At 41.3% G+C, this 24,680-nt stretch overlaps 1 protein-coding gene across 1 annotated transcript in view; it reads left to right on the top strand.

Annotated features, from left to right (window-relative positions):
• The window catches only part of MLLT3 (MLLT3 super elongation complex subunit), a gene marked incomplete at both ends in the record, with an annotated part of 125,300 nt that overhangs the window by 81,733 nt on the left and 18,887 nt on the right, over nt 1-24,680 (top strand). Inside the window, 2 exons of the mRNA XM_080638300.1 lie at nt 2,822-2,941; nt 9,233-9,838. Of these exons, the coding sequence (XP_080494426.1) occupies nt 2,822-2,941; nt 9,233-9,838 (726 nt within the window). The remainder of the gene's footprint in view (nt 1-2,821; nt 2,942-9,232; nt 9,839-24,680) is intronic.

Below are 24,680 nucleotides of genomic sequence, written 5' to 3'. Positions count from 1 at the left end.
GGGACTTTTTATACATATGATCTTGGCAAGAAAACAAGTGTTTTGGAAGAGTTTCTGAAGAGTTACTGAATTCTAGTATTAACTTTATTCTGTGAGAAGGAGGAGGAGGCAAGTGATTTAGTGATTTTTTGTGGGGTTTTTTTTGCTTGTTTGTTGTTTTTTTTTTTTTTATATATAGGTTATTTTAATAAGGACCATATCGTTTTTCTGACAGAAACAAGTTTGGCAGTCAGAGATGTGGTTTGTATCATAGGGGCCAAAAAGTTAAATTTACATGAGATTTTCCTGGTCTTTTATCTTCTCTACTGACAGTAAAGTCTGCAGTTTGAATTGAAGTTCTGTCTTGCTGCATACATTAATCGTGCTAAAATTTTGAATCCAAGTTTTTCATATTTTTCATAGGGTTTAAAATGAAATAACAGACAGCAGGGTTCAATATATTTGATCTTTTCAGGGCTCACAGTTTGGACTGTTTAGATTTTGTTGTCGTTATTTTTTCACTGAATGGAACTGGATTTTCCAAGTCTGCCAGACCTCAGATGTCCTAATTCTGCTCTTCCTAACCTTCTGATGTAGTTTACTTGAGGCATGGAATGTGTCAGGATCTCCCCAGCCCCAGTGTCAGAGGGTGTTTTGGCCATGGGAAGAGGTGACCACACACAGGCCATCCACTAAACCAGGTGCAATGTTGTGCATGGGAATGGGTGGAGAGAGATATTTCTTTGTAGGTACAGAGCTCTGCAACTTCTTGCCAGCTTTGCAGGGCTTGTCAGACAGCAGGTAAGCTGTCTCTGGCATTTAGGGTTTGAAACAATAGATAAATGAATAGCTGTGCTAGGAAGTAGTAAAATTCAGGCACTGCAGCACCAGAGTAGAAGACAGGAGATAGTTAAGCTACTCTCAGATGGAAGGCATAACCTTTACATACCTAGTAACTGCTCTGTGACAGTGAACTTATCTGTGTAAATGTACTGAAGAGTGCTTAAACTCAAGGAAGGGAGGTAGAACCTTGTTATAGCAAAAATGCTGCCTGCTCAGCAGCCATCCAGTTTACTGTACTCCAGATAAGCTAGAAGCTTGAAGTTGAAGATAGAGCTGCACAGCTTTCACGTTAAAACCTTAGGCTGTTCTTACACTGTATATTTGAGGTGGGTTAAGCTGGTCTGGGTGATGAACTTGCACCTGGGCACTTGGTCAGTCTGCTTCCTCGACATGGCAGGAGTGAAGATAGGAGAAGAAGGCTCATGGGTTAAGGTAAAGACAGGGAGATTGCTCACCAGTTACTGTCATGTGCAAAACAGACTCAACTTGGGGAAAATTAATTTAATTTTGTTGCAAATTAAAATGGATTTGGGTAACATGAAACAAAGTAAAAGAAGAAAACACCACCACTGCTCAGCACCACCTTCCCATGCTCACCCTCACCCCTTTGTTCAGGACTTATCTATCTCCACCTCGCCAAGCAGCACAGGGGGATGGCGTTTGCAGTCAATCTGTAACAGCTCCTCTCTGCCTCTCCTCCTCCTCACACTTTCCCCCTGCTGTAGCATGGGACCTCTCTGCGGGCTGAAGTCCTTCAAGAATTGCTCCAGCATGCGCTTTCCATGGACTGCAGGGAAATACCTTTCCCAGCGCCCAGAGCACCTCTTCCCCTCATTCTTGGTGTTCCCACTGCAGTTTGTCACCTCCTCTGCCTGTGCGGTGTTTTGCCCTTACAACTATTTTCAGTGAGGCACTGCCATGTCCTACAGTGGGTGTGTGACAGCCAGCTGTGTCTGGCACAAGGGACTCCCTGGCCTCTCCTCAACAGAGGCTGTCCCTGCCACCCTAACCTTCCTACCTGTACCCATTACAATCTTCCTTCACTTTGCTTTAGTAGAAAGCAAAGATTACTGCACATCCTCATTTATAGGATGTCCACAGCCTGCAGAACAGTTTAGTGCAGGTAGGATGAACTTCCAAGGGTACTGGGCTTGAGAGAAAATGTATTGCGGACTCAGGTGTCATGGCATGTGTCCTGGGCTCAGCAGCAGCAGTCATTTTTCTCCTTCTTAGTAGCTGGTGCAGTGCTGTGTTTTTGACTTTCAGCCTGGTAACACTGATGGTTTTAGTTGTTGCTCAGTAATGTTTACTCTGACCAAGAACTTTGTGAGTCTCATGCTCTGCCAGGGAGGAGGGGAAGCCGGGAGGAAGCAGGGACAGGACACCTGACGCAAACTAGCCAAAGAGGTATTCCATACCACAGCACGTCATGCCCAGGATGTAGAACTGGGGGCAGTTACCTGGAACACTAGATCGCTGCTTGGGTCAGGCAGTGATATCGGTCAGTGAGTGGTGAGTGGTTGTGTTCTCTTCCCTTGTTATTTCCCTTATCATTATTATTATTGGTGGCAGCAGTAGTGATTTGTGTTATACCTTAGTTACTGGACTGCTCTTATCTCAGCCCGTGGGAGTTACATTCTTTTGATTCTCCTCGCCATCCCTCCTGGAGCTGGGGCGGGGCAGGGGGGAAGCGGGGGTAGAGTGAGCAGGCAGCTGCATAGTTCTGAGTTACCGGCTGGGCTTAAACCACTACAGCATGTAAGGAATAGAACAAGTTACGCCATTTTCTGAGGGGCTTGCATTGTATTTACATGGAAATGGAAGGATGTGATTTACTCATTATAAATAGAGTATGGCAGTGTGTTTACCTTAATACATGGGTACTGTTTGCTGGAGAGGTTTTTTTGTCATACCATTGTGATATGCTCATTTTTAGGCAGGTGAAACTCTTCCTGTCTCTGGTAAATGTTTGACTGACATGCTTTCCCTCTTACAACAGATCATGGTAATGCCAGATGGCACATCGTTGTCTTCAGGACAGAGCCTACATCTCCCCAGCCTTCCTAGTAACCCCATGTCTTTTTCGGAAGTGAAGAAGAAATTATCTCATGGGCCAAAGGTGAGAATTATTTTGCTGGAAGATACTTGAATTAGTGTTGCTTTCCATGGGAATTACTAATATTTCTAGGTATTTTTGCAATCTCATGACATAATCCAATGATAATAGGTCTTTTTATTTCTTTGTTGTGCACTTATCATATTAAAATAATACAGAACAAGGATTGCTGTCAGAATAGGTGTCAGTGAAAGTATGGCTTTTCTGATTATTTTACATATGTAATTGTTTTCCTCCTTTCCCAGGAGAAATTCTGATGTTCTGTTGTAGAATTGGGGGATTCTGGTGATGGAAGTGTGAGCTACTGAAATGTAAAGAATGTGAGAAAATATAATAATTGTTTCATTTATTCGGTATTTTTTTAATACTTTTAGAGATAATTGTGTAAAGTGAAACTTGAAGATGTGTTCTTTAGAATTTTTAATTTTGTTTAGATTTCAGGGGTTCGTTCTTTGCTAGGTATTTCAAAGACAACAATGTGTCATCAGTCTCTAGAAAACAAAATTGAATTCCCAACCTAAAGTATGGTAAAAAGGTGTAGTTCAATGAACCTTCTGAGTAATACAAGTAGACCTTTCTCAAACAGCAGGTAATTTCTTCACTTTGGCAGAGTGAGTTAATGGTGTGGGAGAATAAAGAGAATCTTGAAATTTATTCAGATGAAATGCAACACAATGACTTGCTTCATAAGTGAATTAGCATGTATACCTTTTCTCCATTCTGTTAAATCGTTTGGGTTTTGGCTTTCTTTCTTAGCATCTTATCCTATGTATTTCAGATCTTGCAGTGTGCATACTGCAAGGGAGTGTACACATTTTTATCAATAACTTTCATGTTTGATAGCTGTGCCAATCTTGTATCTTGTAAGAATGGTCAGATAATGACTATGAGTATGCTTAAGTGTGTCCATTAACAGGAATGTGTCACAACAATAAGAATACCTTGGAAGTTTGTCAGCATTACTTTCCTAATGAGGAGCTGATGTAAATTCTGAGGATTGGACTGAAGTTGCTTACTTTGACATGCTAGAGTGACTGCTTAATACATAAAAGGAAGGCATGTGGCTAAACCAGGTGCTGAAGATAACTTTTTGAGTGCTCTACTCAGATACTGAAGATGAGTTACTTCAACAGCACCATTTATAGTAGGGGCCTTATGAGGTTGGGTAGCACTCTAGAGTCCAGTTTCCAATCACTTCTTCAGATTCAGCTGTAGTGTTGTTTCACCCATGTCCTGCATTGTATGCCAGAGCAGGTATACTGAGGTTTGGCCTAAATAAGCAACCCAAACACCTGCAGAAGTATTTCAGGGAGGTACAGACATGATACCAAGTCATACACTAATGCTCTATCTAGTAACTGTACATGGTAGTCTTGAATCTCCAGTGTAGATTTTTTTGTAAGCAAATGCTGCTCATTTTTTGAACCATATTCAGACAATGAACTTTTGACTGGTGTAGAAACCTGACAAGTGTAGAGTGTGGTTGGGGCAAAGCATGGTGAAGGGAGTATTGCATGTTTTCTGCACTCATCCTTATGAATGAATGTCTGAAACCTTTCAGTTGTGCTGAAGCAAGCCAGCCACCTGCGGAGAGTCTGACCCATAACTGTAGGAGGTTAGACATGCATCACATTCCACTATTATATTCAATATCTGTAAAATTGTTGCCCAAGTTTTGGGTATTTTTTAACTGTGGTTTCAAAGTACGAATGTTCAGCAACAGTGCTGTTTATGTGAAATCACTCTTTTTTCAACCTTCTATGCTGATCACTGGAGTTTTTAACAGTGGGAAGAGATGTTATATCAATATACTGTTTCTCGCCAGTCAGTATGGACACACAGTTTTTCACCTCCTTCCAACAGTCTGTCTCTTCCCGTCCAACTTGAAACACATACTAATAAGTAACAGTTCTTTTTATCTCATAAAATCATAGAATGGTTTGGGTTGGAAGGGACCTTAAAGATCATTTAGTTCCAAACCCCTGCCATGGGCAGGGACACTTTCCATTAGACCAGGTTGCTTACAGCTCTGTCCTGTCCAGCCTTGAATGGTGCTGGGCCCCAGGGATGGAGCAGCCACAGCTTCTCTGGGCAACTTGTGCCAGTGCCACACCACCCTCATATTGAAGAATTTCTTCCTAGTATCTAATCTAAGTCTACTCTTGTAAATAGGTTTGTAAAAGAAATGTAATTTCTAAAAGAGTTGTAGACTTGGAAAAGAGTTGTAAATATCTGCCTTAGGATCATCAGTTGTTTTTGAGAAATGGAGACACGAAGTAACCTTGGGTTTAGCATAACAAAGAATTTTGAGTTTTTTATTATAAATCCTAGGAGTTGAGAAGCCTTGGAGTTTTGTCTTACGTTTTTTGTTTGGTTTGACAGCAGGAGAATTCCAGACAATGTGTAAACAGGTTTTTGGTTTTGTCATTTGGAATAGCCCTAGTGATGGAACAATTTCAATGTCTTAATTTAATTTAAATATGCCTCTACAATAGGAGCTGTAGAAAGGTCTTGGTAGCTCTTGGTTTTAAGTTGCCTGTACTGAAACTGTGGGTGCATGTAGTCCCTATGTCTGTACTAGATGATTTGGGAATTTTTCTTCTGCAGCAATAGCCCTGTGATGTGCTTCGCTTGATTTTGATTTTTTTTTCTGTCTGTGAATGTGAAAGTAAGCTTTGAGGTCAGTTTTAAGCTTTAAGTATGGAAAACCAGAACCTAAGAATGTTTGATTACCCATTTGCCGTTACAAAGCACCACAGATGCACACACATTACAAAGGACAAAGACTTTCTGGTTAGAGAAGAATTGCAGTGGAGGCAGTAAAACCAGTGCAACCAAGTGGTATTGTTGGTTTAGCATTTACTTACGAAAAACAAACCAATGCAGTATGAAGTAGGAGAGAAATACCAATCTGCTTTCTGTCACATCCTCTTCTGAAATAATTATTTAAAAACATAGATGCTTGTATTTCTGAAGTTCCATGATTTTGTGTTTTAACTTTATGCAGATGGTATTAGTGAGCCCCAGTACTGTGATTCTGAAACAAAGCTTTAATCTTGGAAATACAGAAGACATGCGGAAATGCATGAAACCTTACTTTATGCATTTTCTCAGAATATAAAAAATAGCTGCCGACTAGCTAGTGATAACTTGTGTTGGCTTTAAATCAGTGGTATTACTGTGCTTGTTTGTATTACGGAAATACTACATACACACAATACAGAGAAGCAGCTTGATTAGCTTTGTTGGGATGATTGTCTTTTGGAATTAGTGTGGTGTCAGCTGCAGTGAAATGAGGTTTACTGTATAAACAAAACCCCAAAAGATCTTATTCCCGTGAGTGACCAGGAAAAAGAAATAAAATTGTTTTATGCTCCCCCTTTTGGATTTCTCTGTCAAACCAGTGAGCCTTGTAATTCTCCATCTGCTTCTAATTCTCCTGATGTCCTTGTTCATAGTAGTTTGGAGGGCTGGACAAGCTGAAGTGTGGAAAGCTTTCTAAATGTGTGACACTAATAATATGCAAGAACTAGCAGTAGGTAAATTTGTCTACAGCATGCAGCTAGCAAACCACAGTATTTGTGGAGGCTTTCAAAGTGTTGTGGTTTGGATTTTGTTATGGGTTTTTTCACCTTTTTTTTTTTTTTCACCCTTCCTAATCAGTGTTTTTACCAAATAGTAAACACATTTGTATTCAACAGTAACCTGAATTTCCCTGAGTGATTTTTTATTTTCTTTCTCTTTTCCTCTTTAGAGCAGGGGGCATATTTTAGATTAATTCCAGTCCACTGGCTTAACATAGACTGATCTTTCCAATAGGCATAACATTATTTATTGCAAATGAAAATAATGCATATTTTTATGACCACTAGTACTAAATTGTAGGCTAAACCCAGAGTAAAGTAGACTGGCATGGCCATAACAGTGTGCTCAGTTTAATGACTTCATAAAACTTAATGAACCACCCCTCTTCCCCCTAACTGCTTCATTTGCTAATTAGGTTCCTAGTGTCTTGTCAGCAACTGGATAGGTCTGAAATGATTTCCAGAGGATACTGCTTATTCAAAACCATTTCAACCAACCTGGGAATTATATTTCGTGATGTGAAGTCAGAATCCCACCCTGCAAGATACACAGAAAGTTCAAACTGTTTTTTGCCTTGTAGTTAAAGAGTTTAGTTTTAATCTGCAAATATGTTATCTGTTGAGCAGCTGTCACAGTCCTTTTGCATATCTCAAATTTACAGAACAACATTCTCTGTGATTTAAGTATTATTTCACAAGGTTATTAAGAAACACAACAAACAAACACAAAAAACCCAGGGCTCTATCTGCTTTGTCCAGACTGGTGAATCATCATGTGAATTCATTTGTTCACTGCTCAAGTTAAGATTCCGTAACTTACAACTTCTAATGTTTAGTCTGTGCATTTAGGAGAAGGAAAAAGGAAAAAAAAAAGGGGGGGTGGTGGAAATTAGTTACCTAGCCATCATAGTTTAAGCGTAGCTAGTAACTGAGTACCACACAGCTGTATTCTCACTTCCCATCCTTTCCTGCCCCATGCAGGGCAGCATGGGGATGAGAATTGGAAGGAGGTACAACATGAGGGTTGAGACAAGAGCAGTTTAATAATTGAAATTAAGTAGAACAGAATAATAATTGAAATTAATATTTTGAAATAATAATAACAATAATATTAATGTAATGGGAAGAAGGAAAAATGAAAGTTCAGAAAACACGAGTGATGCTCACCACCTGCTGACTGATACCCATCCTGTCTTGAGTAGTGATAACCTCCACACCCATGCCACTGCCAACTCCCTCGAGTTTATATACTGGGCATGACATGCTGTGGTTTGGGTCAGGTGTTCTGTTTCTGCTCCCTCCTAGCTTCTTGTGCCCCTCCTCACTGGCAGAGCATGAGAGACTGAGAAGTCCTTTATCAGGGTAAGCCCTGCTGAGCAACAGCTAAAACATCGGTGTGTTATCAGCATTGTTCCCAGACTAAAGCCAAAACACAGCATTGGACCAGCTACTACAGAGAAAGTTAACTGTATCCCAGCCAAACCCCTTATCTGTATAACACTGGTGCGATATTGTAATGCAATATATTTGTTGAAGTGTGTCTTTCTAAAAGTTTCTTAGATGATAGGCAATATATAGTTAAAAGTGCTTATAATCAGCTTGGAAGTAAGCAACCTAAACTTGAACAGCTTGACCATAGGTTTCTGTAAATGGAAATGTCACTTTGCAGATTGAAAGTCATATAAAAATGAAGCTTGTTTCTGGAGAGAGTACTACAGGTGATTACCCTTTATAACAGTGCAGTTAGGCTACTGGATATTTTTGAGGTTCTGAGCACCTACTGCTAGTAGTTTTAAGTGGAAGGTAGGCAGTGCTGGGGCTATCCTCATCTTTTTGAGAATTCCTAGGTATTAATTCTCAGAAGAAAGGATCCCATATGACCCATAGCATGGGGTTCAGTTCTGTTCTTGCCAGCTCTAGCTACAGGTCACCACTTTCCTTCTCACTTTGACTTTCAGATTCAACTGAGTGAAGAATTCTGCTCTTTCTGCTTTTCCCTTTAAGATCTCTGAGTCATCACCCTTTCAGAAATCCCTCATGTTTAGTTGATTTTAAAAAGTGCTATCAAATATTCAGCAGAGACAGCAGCAATAAATACAGAGGAGAGCTTTTTTAGTCAAGGAGGTTTTCCATAAAAAACATGAACTGCTGAGATGTTTTGTGTCAAATCAAATCTTCCATATCCAGGCTGGACCCAGAGTTGCTATTCTGTATGAGGGAAAGGATCTGGCAAAAGCTGGAAAGACAATCACAGTAGAGAAGTCAAACTCTGCCTGCAGTATAACAGGAGCACGTTTCGCTCTAATCCTGAAGTAATTCTGTTGGCAGTATATGGTTCTTAGCTTGATCTTTCCTTACAATTTTTTTTTTCTCATAGCTAATCGACATGGTTAAAATTTCCTAAACCGTCTTTATGTTCATCTTACAATGTTTCTTAAAAAACATAGCTAATTCTTAAGATAAAAAATAACTTATCTTGCAGATATTGACAAGCATGGTAACTGCTCATGTTCTACCGCTATCGCAGATAAGTTGCCCAAAATGATGGGGTTTGATCTGTTCTTAAATAGGCATTTGCATTTTCTGGTTTTCAACCTGCAGTTCCAAGTTTTTAATGTGAATTTTGCATCCATATTTTGTCTGTCTTTCAGAGCTTTAAGGGTTCTTTTTTGGGGTTTTGTAAGTTAAATTTTGTATTTCCCTTTTGCAGGACCCAACTAGGATTCTGAACACAAGTAGCAGCAGTAGTAGTAACAGTTTTTCAAAGACCTACAAGTTAACAAAGGAGCACAAGGAAAAGACTTCTAAAGACTCAAAAGAACATAAAAGTGCCTTCAAAGAACCTTCCAGGGAACACAACAAATCTTCCAAAGAATCCTCTAAGAAACCCAAAGAAAACAAACCACTAAAAGATGACAAAATAGTTTCTAAGATGGCCTTCAAGGAACCCAAACCTGTACCCAAGGAGCTGAAATCTGAAAACACCTCCATCCTTACAGTAACAGGTGGGCAGCAGCAGGAAAAGAAGACCCTCGCAAAAAGGCCTTCTGTTGTGGACTCTGATGAAACTTCAGCAAAAAAAAGAAGAAAAAGTGGCCCAGATTTCTTATTTAAAAGTTTCTCTAGTGCCCCACCACTGATTCTTACTTGTTCAGCTGACAAAAAACAGACAAAGAATAGATCTCAGCCCAAGGTGGGAAGAGTCAAAACTGAAAGCGATTCACTGGAAAGGAAGACACCTACTCTGCCACCGTTTGATGATATTGTAGATGCCAGTGATTCTGATGTGGAGGAAAATGCATCCTCCAAATCTGAAGTAAGTGGTGTTTGGTTTTGCTTCATATGTGTTTAGTCACAGTCTGTGGGATTGTGCAGTGTTCGGTTTTTCCCCTTCCTTTTTCCTGTCTACTGGCAGATTGTTCAAACTGAAGGATGCTGACTGCTGGCTGTTCAGAGTTACACATTCTCTCATTGAATTGTATTGCATATTCAAGTCTACTCAATTTATACATCTGTCAACATTATGACAAATGAGCATATGGGAAAACGCTATAAATGATATTGCTCTTTTGATCTTGTTCTTTTGAATTGCATGCCTCTTCTGAGGGAATAGGAAATTGATTTAAGTGCTTATATTTCACACCCTAAGTCTGTGTTCAGGTATTCGAGAATTGAGTAAATTCAGGAAAGGGTTGCATTAAATCTGTATTTGTTATTTTTCAGCTAAAAATAGCAGTTCTGTGAATGATGCCACATTTTTTGGAGGAGGAAGAGGAGTTCCTAGAATCTTTCTTACGCAAGAAGAAAGACAGCTTTTGTGGAAGTTTGCTTTCCTTAAAAAACTTGTCTACCATGCCTGCTCAGCTGTTTCAAACACTATTTGCTCTTGATGATTAGGATTTTAATAATTCTCCTAGGACACTTGGTTTTTAGAAGCGTCTTTCAAAAAGACATGAGTAGAGAACGAAAGGGATGGGAAGAGGAGGATTGTTTGGTGCTTTTATTTGTGCTCATGACTGAAGGTAGTGTGCATGGTAGAGAGGAAATTTTCCCAGCCATGCCTGTTCAATTCTCTTATTTTTCTGGTTTCTGTTGTGTGTCTCTGTAACTGCCATGAGATTCATAGCCCTACTTGCCCTCTCTGGAACAGACAATAAATACACTGCTGTGTGGAGGTGTCAACATTAGGTTTTTATTTCACAGAAACTTGCCACAAGGGAGAAAGTAATTTATTTCTCAAGTGACCTTTTAATGACTGGTCCCTTAGGGCATGCAAAGGCTGTAAAATTTAGAATGTGTAGAATAGTACAGAGGCCTCATTACAGCATGGCACTGCTGATACTGTGGTTGGGGTGACATTCTCATCTGGCTTAGAACTTAGACATTTGTCTTTAAATCTGAAAAAGGTTCACACATGTCACTCTTGGTGTGAATTAATTTTTGATGTCTTCAAAAGAAACTGAATATTCCGGTTTAGTTTAAGGCAGTATCCTTCGGACTTGTTACCGCTCCTCAGTATAGCTAGATAATTGGCATAGATTTTGCTTTCAGATTTCTTGTTCTTTCATGTAGGTGCCGTGTAGTGGCACATTTACTGGCAGCAGTGGTTCTTATCTTTTTTCAAAGACAAAAAAATTGAGGGGAGCAACTGCAATGCAACTGGAATTTTACAAATGCAGGCACCTCAGACGTGTGCTGCGTAGCAACTTGCAGATAACTGATGTGTGAAGGATATGGATGGTCCTTAAAACTGATCCTTTTAATTGTTGACATGGGTTCCCTCTGTCTTGCAGCTTCTTGCCCATTACCAGTGGTATCATGGTATGCCCTTGTGGTTTTCATAGGATGACACAAGTCCACTTGCACTGCTGTTCATCATTTGTCTGCAGTTGACCTGCAGGACCTAAGGAATTCCTTAATTCTGCACTAAAGCGAAAAAGCAGTTTCAGTTCTGTGAGCCACTGTTACTGGTAAGGTGCTGGAGTCCACTCAAAGAGAAACAGATTCTTCTGGTCTGGGCTCTGGTGTATTTTAATCTTGACATATCGGATCATGTAACTGTCCTGGGTTCAGCAGTAGCAGTCAGTTTTTCTCCTTCTTAGTAGCTGTTGCAGCACTGTGTTTTTGACTTTCAGCCTCGGAACAGAGCTGATAACAGTGATGTTTAGACTGACCAAGGACTTTGTGAGTCTGATGCTCTGCCAGGGAGGAGGAGGGGCCGGGAGGAAGCAGGGACAGGACACCTGACCCAAACTAGCCAAAGAGGTATTCCATACCACAGCACGTCATGCCCGGGGATGTAACTGGGAGCTACCCGGAAGGGCACGTCCTCTTTTCGGTCGGGCTCTTTTCCGGCGAGCGGTATCATATTTTCTTCCCTTGTTATTTCTCTTATCATTATTATTATTGGTGGCATCAGTAGTGATTTGTGTTATACCTGAGTTACTGGACTGTTCTTATCTCAACCCGTGGGAGTTACATTCTTTCGATTCTCCTCCCCATCCCTCTGGGGAGTGGGGGGGGGGAAGTAGACTGCGTGGTTCTAATTTACAGCCTGGGCTTAAACCACGACAGTGGTCGACCCCTCGGCTTTTGGAGTCGGGGATACAAAGGATCTGAGGCCAGCTATACCCCAACTGAGAAAGAGATACTGGCAGCCTATGAAGGGGTTCGAGCTGCTTCGGAGGTGATTGGCACTGAAGCACAGCTCCTCCTGGCACCCCGGTTGCCCGTTCTGGGCTGGATGTTCAAAGGCAGGGTCTCCTCTACACATCATGCAACCGATGCGACATGGAGTAAATGGGCTGCACTAATTACACAACGAGCTCGAATAGGAAATCCCAGTCGTCCAGGCATTCTAGAAGTCATCATGGACTGGAAAACTGACTGCTACTGCTGAACCCAGGACAGTATCCACCCCTTATTCCATACCATTCACGTCATGCTCAGATCCCACATTTTCCATATACCCTCACTCTCATTTCAGTGCACTGTTATCTTAGTGCACGGACCAATTCCTATAAAGCTACTGAGTCCGTTCGGTTCATGATGTTGGGCTCCATCTCTTGTAACAGTCTTTCAGAGCAGGAGAAGCTGTGTGCAGTGTTGGATCGTTGTCTGCTGATGCTGATCATTCCTTTACTGTAGAACTCATCCGGTTCTATCAAAGTTCATTCTCTGTTGGGATGATGGTCGGAGGGAAGTCAGGGCCAGTCGCTGGTGCCCTGCAGACTTCTAGTTGATGGCTATAGCAGGCAACAGCGTACAATTGAGTTCATTGGCTGTTTTCCCCTAAAATCAAATCCCCTTGAGGTACGCATCGGACTTCCCCATCTTCCTGCATTACCCACCAAGTATATCCAGGTCCCTGAGCAAAAGCAATCCCACGAGTGGGTTTGCCTTTACCTGAAGCAGGAATAACCCAGCCTGTCTTCCCCAGCAAATTCTTCATGTGCACCACAGGAACTTTGTCCCCCTCTACAATATGTAAAAGTTCTGACTGGGCTGGGCCAGCCCTGTTGGCAGATCCTCTGGTGTTGACCAACCAGGTGGCCTTTGGTAAGTGTGTACCCCAATGCTTGAAAGTTCCCCCACCCATTGCTCTCAGTGTAGTTTTTAACAGCCCATGGTACCGTTCGATTTTCCCAGAGGCTGGTGCATGGTAGGGGATGTGATATACCCACTCAAAGCCATGCTCTTTGGCCCAAGTGTCTATAAGGTTATTCCGGAAATGAGTCCCATTGTCTGATTCAATTCTTTCTGGGGTGCCATGTCACCACAAAATCTGGTTCTCAAGGCCCAGGATAGTGTTCCTGGCAGTGGCATGGGGCACAGCGTATGTTTCCAGCCATCCGGTGGTTGCTTCCACCATGGTAAGCACATGGCGCTTGCCATGGCGGGTTGGTGGGAGTGTGATATAATCAATCTGCCAGGCCTCCCCATATTTGTACTTCAGCCATCGTCCTCCATACCAAAGAGGCTTTAACCGTTTGGCTTGTTTAATTGCAGCACATGTTTCACACTCATGAATAACCTGGGCAATAGTGTCCATTGTTAAGTCCACCCCTCGATCACGGGCCCATCTGTATGTTGCATCTCTGCCCTGATGGCCTGAAGTGTCATGGGCCCACCGAGCCAAAAATAATTCACCTTTATGTTGCCAATCTAAGTCCATCTGAGCCACTTCAATCTTAGCAGCTTTATCCACTTGTTGGTTGTTCTGGTGTTCCTCAGTGGCCCGACTCTTGGGTACATGGGCGTCTACATGGCGTACCTTCACCACCAGGTTCTGCACCCGGGCAGCGATATCTTGCCACAGTGCAGCAGCCCGGATGGGTTTACCTCTGCGTTGCCAGTTGCTCTGCTTCCATTGCTGCAACCAGGAGGGATGGGAAAACCATGCCCATACTCCTCTCACGTTTAATTTGCTCAAAGGCTCGTTGTTGCTCAGGGCCCCATTTAAAATCGTTCTTCTTCCGGGTCACATGATAGAGAGGGCTTACAATCGAACTGTAATTTGGGACGTGCATTCTCCAGAACCCCACAGCACCCAAGAAAGCTTGTGTTTCTTTCTTATTAGTTGGTGGAGACATTGCTGTTATTTTGTTGATCACATCTGTGGGGATCTGGCGACGTCCATCTTGCCATTCTATTCCCAAAAATTGAATCTCCTGTGCAGGTCCCTTGACCTTACTCCGTTTTATGGCAAAACCAGCTTTCAGCAGGATTTGGATTATTTCCCTCCCTTTCTCAAAGACTTCTTCCGCTGTATCACCCCACACAATAATGTCATCAATGTATTGCAGGTGTTCTGGAGCTTGCCCCTGTTCCAGTGCATTCTGGATCAGTCCATGGCAAATGGTAGGGCTGTGTTTCCACCCCTGGGGCAGTCGGTTCCAAGTGTACTGGACGCCCGTCCAAGTAAAAGCAAACTGTGGCCTACACTCTAAAACTGACTGCTACTGCTGAACCCAGGACAGTATCACATAGATCTTCAGTGGGACTTATTTTTAGTAAGGGTATCTAGAAAACCCCGAATAATTTCCTAAGGTGCCCATGGATTCACATCATTGTTAGTGCTGTGTGAAAAAGATCTGGGCAACCTGGTTAATGAGTGCCTACTGAATTTCAAAGAGTTGTTCCTTCTACACTTTATTGGCTTTTGAAGCAGGGCTGCCGACAAAGGCGATTGAGTAGTGCAGTAGAGGTCATTCTGTATGTTGGAAAAAGTAGTTCAAACTTTTTATATGTGTTGGTGGGTTCCTAAGCATGAAAAGGAGTGCTTGTCATGCTTAGCACTCCTTTCAGGAGAAGGAATAAATTTTACAGCCAAATGCATAAAAGGTATATCCTATAAATAGTAATATAAAACAAAAAAGTTGCAATGTTACATAGAGAGAAAATATGATTATGCTTTTGCTATACAGGAATGATTATTTCAGGTCTGTTAATGCTTCATGATGCTAACCGACGTAGTTGCTTGAAGTTGAGAAGGCACTTCTTCAGTGGCATGTTATGACACAATAATACACTATAAAATTCAGCCAAATGTTGTTTACCGCTGTGGTACAGTTACAGTGGTGAGTATTGTACCATTGATGAACAAAAAATATATCATTATTTAGGAGTATATATATGTATCCGTTAATAAAGTATCCAGGGTTTACTCTGAAAGTGGCTTTAAAAAAAACCAAAACCACAAAACCCAACTCAGCAAATTTGGATTAGATATAACAAATCAGTTTAGAAATCAATACCTAAAAGAAGATTGTTGGGATACCACAAAAATACTGTCTTTGAATCGTGCATGTTTTTTTTCTAGTTTAAGTTATATTTATGACATAGTGCAAACGTAATTATGTATGGATTGTAATAAAATTATTAATAGCTGTGAAGACAGGCATCATTAAACAGAGGTGCTTTTTCACTGGGTGTGTGCCACAGGAAGGCAGTGCTGCTGCTCCCCTGATTTCTTCAGATGCAGCTTATTCACTGGGTTGAGATGGGGTGTATCCTTTCAATGAATGGACTTCAGATAGAAAAGCAAGATTTGCTCGATCCTTCTCAATATTGGCATCATGCTCTCTACCCAGTTCTAGACATTGCCTTGAAATATTGGCCTTGGCCTTCACGAAGTGGAGGACATAAAGGTTTAGCATCTCTGAGGGAGGTGGATTCTGTGTCATGTGGTAGAGCGTGTCTGCCAATGGCTAATCCATCCTCTGAGGTGTCCCTTAAAATTTGCATTTGGGAAGGCAGCCAGGTTAGCATACAGTTGCCTTGAGTGCATTTCAGAAAGCCAGACACTGTCTTCTGATATCCTGCTGTCAGTCCCTCGTTTGAGTTCCAAATACCTTTATCAAATTACAGTGGGAAATAAAGTAAATCACATCCATGATTAGTGATGAACTTTCTGCCCTTGTTTAATAGCTTTTCTGTTTATGACTTAAAGAATAAGACCACAGATGCTCATTTCTCTGTGGTCTCTTTGGCATACGCTGTGGTGTGGTGCACTGCTGTATTTTTTTTAGCTGTGTTTTTCTACTGACTGAGCTGTTGGCAAGTGAAATATGTGTCTCCATTTCTCTTCAAGCTGCTTTGTTGAGTATCACTTTTCAAATAAAGTATGTTGCACTTTAGAGTTGCTGGTAGACTTGGTGTTCAAAGCAGCGTGGGTCTTTTTGGAGTCATATGAGCTAGCAAAGCTATTTGGGAGTGACATGTAGTATATCCAGTCAGAAACTATATGTAAAGGCTGAAACATTATTTTACTGGCTGTGGTATGAAGCATGTAAAGTAGGGTATGGAGTGAAAGCATGTCAGATCTAGCACAGTTCACTTGAAAACTCCACAAAGATTTTGCTTTTGAATTTAATGTCAGGGTGTATTAGTTAAAACTCCATCTGTTTGTTTCCTGTGTGGGACGGTGCAGCAACATGGTAAAAATCCCACAAACTCAACCTTCTTGACTTTACTGCCTGTCTGGTCATGAAGCATGATGATGTTCTCATCACATTTGTGTGAACTGCAAGCTGGTGTGTGTGAGATAGAGAAATAACAGTTTTGCATCTGGGTGAGGTGTTTTCCATGGCCAGAGCATCCCTTTCTGAGCTGTGGAGCCCTTGCAAAAGGGAGCCATTGCAGGTTTGATAATTTCTGTTTTATTACCAGTTTTTTTCTGGGTAGGGAGCATAAAATGGTGCATAGCTTTAAGTGAAGCTGCTGCAGCAGAAAGGCGCAAAATAGATCAAGCAGACCTATTTGTTTAGGTGTTGCCAGTGTTCTCAGTGTATCTCCAGTTGCAGCAATAAAATGAAAATAACTCTTAAAATCTGTTATGCATGATAGTGGTCTGTTAGTGGATTTTTTACAGAACACGTATGGCTCTGTTGAATGAATTTTTGCTCCTGTTGTGATTATTTTGCATGTGATATATGTTCTCTTTCCCCTTCCTGCCTATATATTTCCCTGCAATATTAACATTGCTATTAGTAATAGTAGCAGCCTTTTGGCATGTTGAAGCCTATGGAAATACAAACTGAAATGCATGCAAGCAAATTATGAGAGCTCAAGAGTAAAGAGTTTCAGTTATTAAAAGCAGGGTACTCTAGCTGGTCTTTTGCCTTTGGAAAAAATGCCAGCTACTTAGGAAGTCTGTTACAGAACAAAGAAAATAGAGCCGTGATTGCAAAGGCTATGGGTTTGTACTTAATTAACTGCTTGTGTATCTTAAAGCAGTCTTAAAGTTACAATAGAAGTGCATTTTTAAAATAATCCATGAAATGCCACTTTGGATGTGGCATGTGATCTATTAATTTGACTCCCACAAAAGTGGAAGAATACTTTGAAAATCCCCATGGTCTTGTAAAACCTCCAGGCCCTTGTTAGCTGAAAAATCCTACTTTCTGCCAGGGCTCAGAGCCAAAGTAAGATCTCTTTCAGATAATATTTAAAGTTAGAAATAAGAGTAGTGAAATAGTGTTCTGTGTGGAATTTTCCTTTGGTTACCCCATGAAGAAAGAAAAAAAAGGAAGCTAAGTTTTATTTTTTTTGTGAAACTGACCTTAATGATGCAGAACAGGATTGATGATATCCTTTGCTGCAGGCTGGGCACCATGGATTTGCAACCTGTTGTATTCTTAAAATCTTTACTTTTTTCTTGGTATTTTAATGCATTGGTTTTGCATTTGATTACTTTTAGTCCAAGGTGGACACTGCTCTTAAAACGCTGCCAGCCTCCGTTGTGGAATTATGTGCCCATTGTACTCCTGTGTTGAGGAGGTAATGCAGTAGCCGCAAATAGGTGGGTGTTAGCAGGTCATGTAAATACTGTACTGTCCAGTGTGTTCCCTTTCAGATGTGTGCTCTGAGAGAAGTAGTGGCCTGAGAATTATCAGACCTTCTTAGAAATGGTCATGGGTACAAGTATGCTCTGTGGCCGTTGGCATCTACTGTAGTATATGTCGCCATCCAGCTGCTATACTAAACCTATTTTTACTAGCTGTTACTATGGAGGGGAAACTGCTTTAGCTTTGCTCACAAAAGCTTAGGTGCATAATAAGTTAGTCTGTATGTGGTGACGTGAACCATTGCTGGATGAAGAAGCAGCAAGAATGACAGGTAGTGATTTCTCTGTGGCAGCAAGCTTGGATGTTAAACTGAGGTACTTTTGTTACCATGGTATGTTAGGAAATTAGTGGAGAGAAACTGTGTCTACATGGTTAAGTGTCCAGTTTGCAAAGATGATGTGAGACTAGGGGCATTTTTCATTTCTGGGGCAAAGTCATGGGTATTGAGATGGGTTTGATTTTGGTAGGTGTTTTTTTTGTTTGGGTTTGTTTTTTCAATTTTAGGAAATACCATATTTTGAATACAGAAGTAACATCATACATTAGGCTACTGGTTCAGTGTGCAGTATTTTACTTCATTCACAAGGGTTGGCTACATCCATTTCACTACTTACGTGGATTAACCCAATTATTTGCATAAATTAATAAAAATATTTTATTATTTAAAATAAACATTTTCATTTCGGGGTTGAGGCTTATTTTCTATATTTCAACCCTAGAAAATTCTCTTCATTTGTTAGCCAGCAGAAAGAAAGGATTTTAACTGGGTGTGTGCAGTGCTAATATTTTAATGATATTCTTTCTTTTGTGGCAAAAAAACCCTTTGTGTCTGTCCCAGTAAAGTTATGAGAGTTCCACGAAACCAAGGGGATTGCAGTATGCTAAAGATAGGGTATTTTAATTCTGATTAGGTGAGATCTTCTTGATATAGCTTTCATTGCTTTGAAGTTGCTCTCTCTACTTACATACATTATGTTGTGATACAAAGAAATAGCTCCATATAATTAAACTAACACCTGTTAGTTACCAAATGAAATCGTTTGTCTGCAATAGTAAGATCTATCTATGACTTTTATACCCTTTTTATTTTTTATGCAGAACCATAAAGTTTATGGTTGTTTTCTATGGCAGAAATGGCATGTTTTACTTGTGTACTTTGAAGGTTTGCTGCCAAACTTGCCCTGAAATTCATTAGGTAATTTTTGTAATGCTTAGCATTCAGAAGCTTGTAATCTGATGACTGATGTGAATTCTCCAGGACACACCGTAAACTCATAATTTGATTTTTACGTTTCAAAGAATGGTAATCCCCTGAAGTTTAGATTTTGTTAAGGCAGGGTAAAGGCTACCTGAAATCACTAGTACCGTGAATCTTGTATCATGCCTGTGTAGAATTAATGACAATACATTGCCTGCTGATGAGGGACTGCCATTTAGCTCTCCCTGCTGTGGTGCCCTGCGGTTTGTGCTGGATGTTGGTATTTGATGCTGCAATACCCGGGCTTCCTGGGAGACCTTTTGGAATGCGCAAGGGATGCTCTTGATGAACGTCGTGTGCCTACCTCATACTCAGGGGTGTTTATGCCTGTGTGTCACTGTTCTTCCAGTATTGAAATGTGCATATAGCCCTGGTACATGGAATAAGTGAAAGCAGATGTAATCTAGTGATTCTCTGTCTTTCCCTCTGTGTGAGTGTCAGTTCCCTCACAACAACAGTGCCCACTCCCCTGCAAAATCAGGGCACTCCAGGCAGCAGTTACTGTCTAGGGAAAATCTCATGACTAATGAATTTTAACAATAATTTTGGTGTTTGCTGAGGGTGGTCCTGTGTCAACATACCAGCAATAAAAGAACTGTCCTTCACCTAAAGTTTAAGAACTGTTGGTGTGAATTTGGTTTAACTCACTGGGTCATTATTCTTTGGCAGAGGACCATTAGGAGTAGATAAAATTTTGTGACCTAAATGTTACAATTTTAGTAAAAGAGCTTGTTGATGCAGTGGTTCAACTTAATTTATTTGTGCCATTTGCAGCCTTTTGATCCTTTGAACATGGTAAAACTCAAGATTGATCAGGGTTGTAGTACATGAGATCTTAATTTAACCAATATTTTAAATAATGATTAGCCAATATTTTTAAGAACTTCAATTACATGCATGAATTATTGTAGAAATATATTACGCTACATTATAAGAGTTTGAGTAAATGTAGTTTAAACATAAAGAAGCATGATTTTTTTTAAAGAAGTTGTTCTTATCTTGTGCAAATAACTTATTACACCTTATGAATCAGTTGCATAACTTTATACTAATGTAGAGCTGAGATCACATTATCAAAAATCTCTTGAGTCGGTGGAGCACCAACAAGGAGCTTTAAATGAGTATTATTTTTCGCGGTAATCAGTAGAAGTACATGTGTAAGCAAAATCACAGCAAACAGATGTGTCAGCTGTAAATGGTGAATGGACCCTCAGGTCTATTTCTGCCAAGCTGCTCTCCAGCTGGGTGGCACCCAGAATACGTTGGAGCATGGAGCTGTTCTCCCCCAGGTACAGGACTTCACACTTCTTGTTGAACTTCATAAGGTTCCTGTTGGCCCATTTCGCCAACCTGTCAAAGCCCCCCCCTGTGTGGCAGATTGACACCCTCTGGCATATCTGCCGCTTCTCCCAGGTTTTTGTAATCGGCAAACTTCCTCTTGCTGAAGCTGTGCTTATTACTCCTATGATTTTCTTATCCTTAAGTGCTTGGAAATGATTTCCAGGATTAGCTGCTCCATCACCTTCTGAGGGATCAACGTAAGTACCCTGTAGTACCCTGTTCCTCCTTCATGCTCTTCTTGAAGACAGGAGAGACATTTCCTTTCCTTGGATGTTTGGGCACTTTTTCCAGTCACCATAATCAACTGAAGGTTATTGAGAGTGTCCTCATAATGGCATCTACCAGGATCCCATCAAAGCCAATGGACTTGCTCAGGTGCCAGATAGAGAGTCCACTTCATCAACAAATAACCTCATCTCTGTCAATGATATGAAATTTTTGTTTAAAATTACTATAAATAGTAAAGGCAGCTAACTGTATCAGTACCTTAGGTCACATTCTCTACCAGATGACTGTCTCTGCCTCTTCTTAAAAATCAATAATCTGGAATTCCCTGTTTAAATTTCACATCTCCTTGATCTTAAATTACTTCTCTAAATAATTTAGTTCTTTAAATGTTGTAGTTATGAATAAATATTTCAATTTCTACAAGAAAATAATTCTAGTTCCCACTCCATAGCTCTGTCCTTCAGTCTAAAAAAAAAAAAAAAACCGAGATGTGGTGATACAGAATTTGGGCTGGGTGCAGGCACCTCATGGTACCATGGTCACTGCCCTTTGCAGTGGCAGGTGTGTGCACTTAGTGGATGAGGTGGGGCTGTTCTGTCCTTTGAGCTACAGATGAATTGGATTACTTTGGTAAAGGCTGAGGCAGTGGTCAGTGCCAGTGCACTTAGGAGTCTGTAGAAGTTGTGAGTACAGGTGTTCTGTTGGAAAAGAAGTTTTGTCCTGGGGAAGCATATTCCTCCCTGTGAAGCTAACTTCAGACGAAGTGGAAGTAATACTCAGCTATAAGCAGTTTTAAGTGGATAGACTTTTCAGTATGTATGGCACAGGGAAACATAAATCTTTAAGACTATTGTGCATAAAGGTAGGAAATATATAAAATGGCTGATACGAAATGGGATATTACTATACCATTTAAATTTTATTTCAGGAGACAATATGTGAGCTTCCTTTAAAAACTGTTCAGGGGAAGGCAAGAGAAGCCATTCTCACCCACATACAGATGTTTTCAATTTTCAAATCTAAATAAGGAGCTTGAAATGATGGGGTTTATTTTCAGGAGAAGTTGTTTGAACCAACCATGAAATATACAATCTATCTCTATTATATTCTGTGTCATAAACAGGTGAGTTTGCCTGAAAATTGTTTGCAGGTCAAGAGTAAGTTGTACTGCTTCTAAGAACAGACAAGTTTGGGAATGACAGAAGACAAGTGATTTAGAACTGTTGAAAAAAAGTCTCTTTTCAGGGAAGACTTGAGCCAAAGAAGAGTCCCTTTTCTTGCAGAACAGTTCAAAGCACAGAATCCTACAACCAGGCCTAATAAAGAAGCCTGTGTTTCCACTGCATCAGTGTGAGAGCAGTAAAATTGCTCAGACTGTCTAAGAATGCAACAAATCATGTTGGGTCATTATCACTTTCTACAACTACCTGAAATGTTATAGTAAGGGTTATAGTAAGGTGGGTGTTGGTCTCTTCTCCCAAGTAACAAGTGATAGGAAAAGAGGAAGTGGCCTCAAGTTGTACCAGGGGAGGTTCGGATTGGATATTAGGCAAAATTTCTTCACCGAGAGGCTTGTCAAGCACTGGAACTGGCTGCCCAGAAAAGTGGCTGAGTGACCATCCCTGGAGGTATTTAAAATGCATTTAGATGTGGCACTTACGTAGCTTGGTCATGGCCTTGGTAGCATCAGGTTTACGATTGGACTTGATGATCCTAAAGGTTTTTTCCAACCTAAATGACTCTGTGATTCTGCTGCACTAATGAACAGCTTGGGTCAAATCTTATTTTGTTGTCTGCAGGAAGAGAAAACTAGTAAAACAGGAAAAGGACATAGGAGAGAAGGTCTTTGCTGGTACTGTCTTAACACTTTTATTGTTGTGAAAGACACCCAGTAGCTAATTTCAGATCTATTAAAAAAGAATTAAAATCTGTTTGGTGATTAGTAATCAGTGGATAAGAGCAGAAAGCCCATGTGAATAAAGCTATAATACCAAGGTCCTTGGGATAGCAGCCTGTAAAACTGCCAAAAAGCATTGCTTAAGTGACAAAAGAGAGCCTCTGGTAACTAGAAGCATTGATGCCGTTGACACTAACCCATACTCATATATTGAAGGCCTATTTTTAGTACCTTCTAAAAAGGCAAATCTTTTCTGTTAATGATGTTCATGCTTATGTTAAAAGCAGCTGTTTCCTCTGGGTGTGCTCTCACCCCAGATTTCCCATAGTCAAAAAACCTAGGTTTAATTTCCAGTACTTAGCAGATTCAACACTTATGCTAATCTGTATTTCTTGGAATAAATTTTCAAAGAGGGTTGTTTAAGTAAATAATGTAAATTGTTTTAAAAAGCATTAAGAATCCTTTTTAGAAACAGTATAGATCATAGAATCATAGAATAGTTAGGGTTGGAAAAGACCTTAAGATCATCTAGTTCCAACTCCCCTGCCATGGGCAGGGACACCCCACACTAAACCATGCCACCCAAGGCCCTGTCCAGCCTGGCCTTGAACACCACCAGGGATGGAGCATTCACAGCCTCCCTGGGCAACCCATTCCAGTGCCTCATCACCCTAACAGTAAAGAATTTCTTCCTTATATCCAATCTAAACTTCCCCTGTTTAAGTTTGAACCCGTTACCCCTTGTCCTGTCACTGCAGTCCCTGATGAAGAGTCCATCCCCAGCATCCTTGTAGGCCCCCTTCAGATACTGGAAGGTTGCTATGAGGTCTCCACGCAGCCTTCTCATCTCCAGGCTGAACAGCCCCAACTTTCTCAGCCTGTCTTCATACAGGAGGTGCTCCAGTCCCCTGATCATCCTCGTGGCCCGCCTCTGGACTTGTTCCAACAGTTCCATGTCCTTTTTATGTTGAGGACACCAGAACTGCACACAATGCTCCAAGGGAGGTCTCACAAGAGCAGAGTTAGAGGGGCAGGATTGCCTCCTTTGACCTGCTGGTCGCGCTCCTTTTGATGCAGCCCAGGTTACAGTTGGCTTTCTGGGCTGCAAGCGCACACTGCTGGCTCATGTTCCATTTTCTCATGAACGAACACCCCCAAGTCCTTCTCTGCAGGGCTGCTCTGAATCTCTTCTCTGCCCAGCCTGTAGCTGTGCCTGGGATTGCTCTGACCCCCTTGTAGGACCTTGCACTTGTCATGGTTAAACTTCGTAAGGTTGGCATCAGCCCACCTCACAAGCATGTCAAGGTCCCTCTGGATGGCATCCCTTCCCTCCAGCGTATCAACCGAACCACACAGCTTGGTGTCATCGGCAAACTTGCGCACTCAATCCCACTGTCCATGTCACCGACAAAGATGTTGAACAAGACCAGTCCCAACACCAGTCCCTGAGGGACACCACTCATTACTGGTCTCCAGGTGGACATCGAGCCATTGACCACAACTCTTTGCTTGTGGCCATCCAGGCAGTTCTTTATCCACTGAGTGGTCCACCCATCAAATTGATGTCTCTCCAATTTAGAGACAAGGATGTCATGCGGGACAGTGTCGAACGCTTTGCACAAGTCCAGGTAGATGACATCAACTGCTCTACCCCTGTCCACCAGTTCCGTAGCCCCATCACAGAAGGCCACCAAATTGGTCAGGCAGGATTTCCCCTTAGTGAAGCCATGCTGGCTGTCACCAACCACCTCCTTGTTTTTCATGTGCCTTAGCATGCCTTCCAGGAGAATCTGCTCCAAGATTTTGCCAGGCACAGAGGTGACACTGACTGCTCTGTAATTCCTCGGGTCACCCATTTTCCCCTTCTTGAAAATGGGGGTTATATTTTCCTTCTTCCAGTCGTTGGGAACTTCACCTGACTGCCATGATTTTTCAAATATGATGGCCAGTGGCTTAGCAACTTCATTTGCCAGCTCCTTCAGGACCCACGGATGGATTTCGTCAGGTTCCATGGACTTGTGTACATTCAGGTTTTTAAGATGATCATTTGTATTTCACTGGGACTTTCTATGGTTTGGCTTCTCAA

The sequence above is a fragment of the Psittacula echo genome, assembly GCF_963264785.1.
Source record: "Psittacula echo genome assembly, chromosome: Z".
In the NCBI taxonomy this organism is placed as follows: domain Eukaryota; kingdom Metazoa; phylum Chordata; class Aves; order Psittaciformes; family Psittacidae; genus Psittacula; species Psittacula echo.
This window is presented reverse-complemented; position numbering and strand designations above follow the sequence as displayed.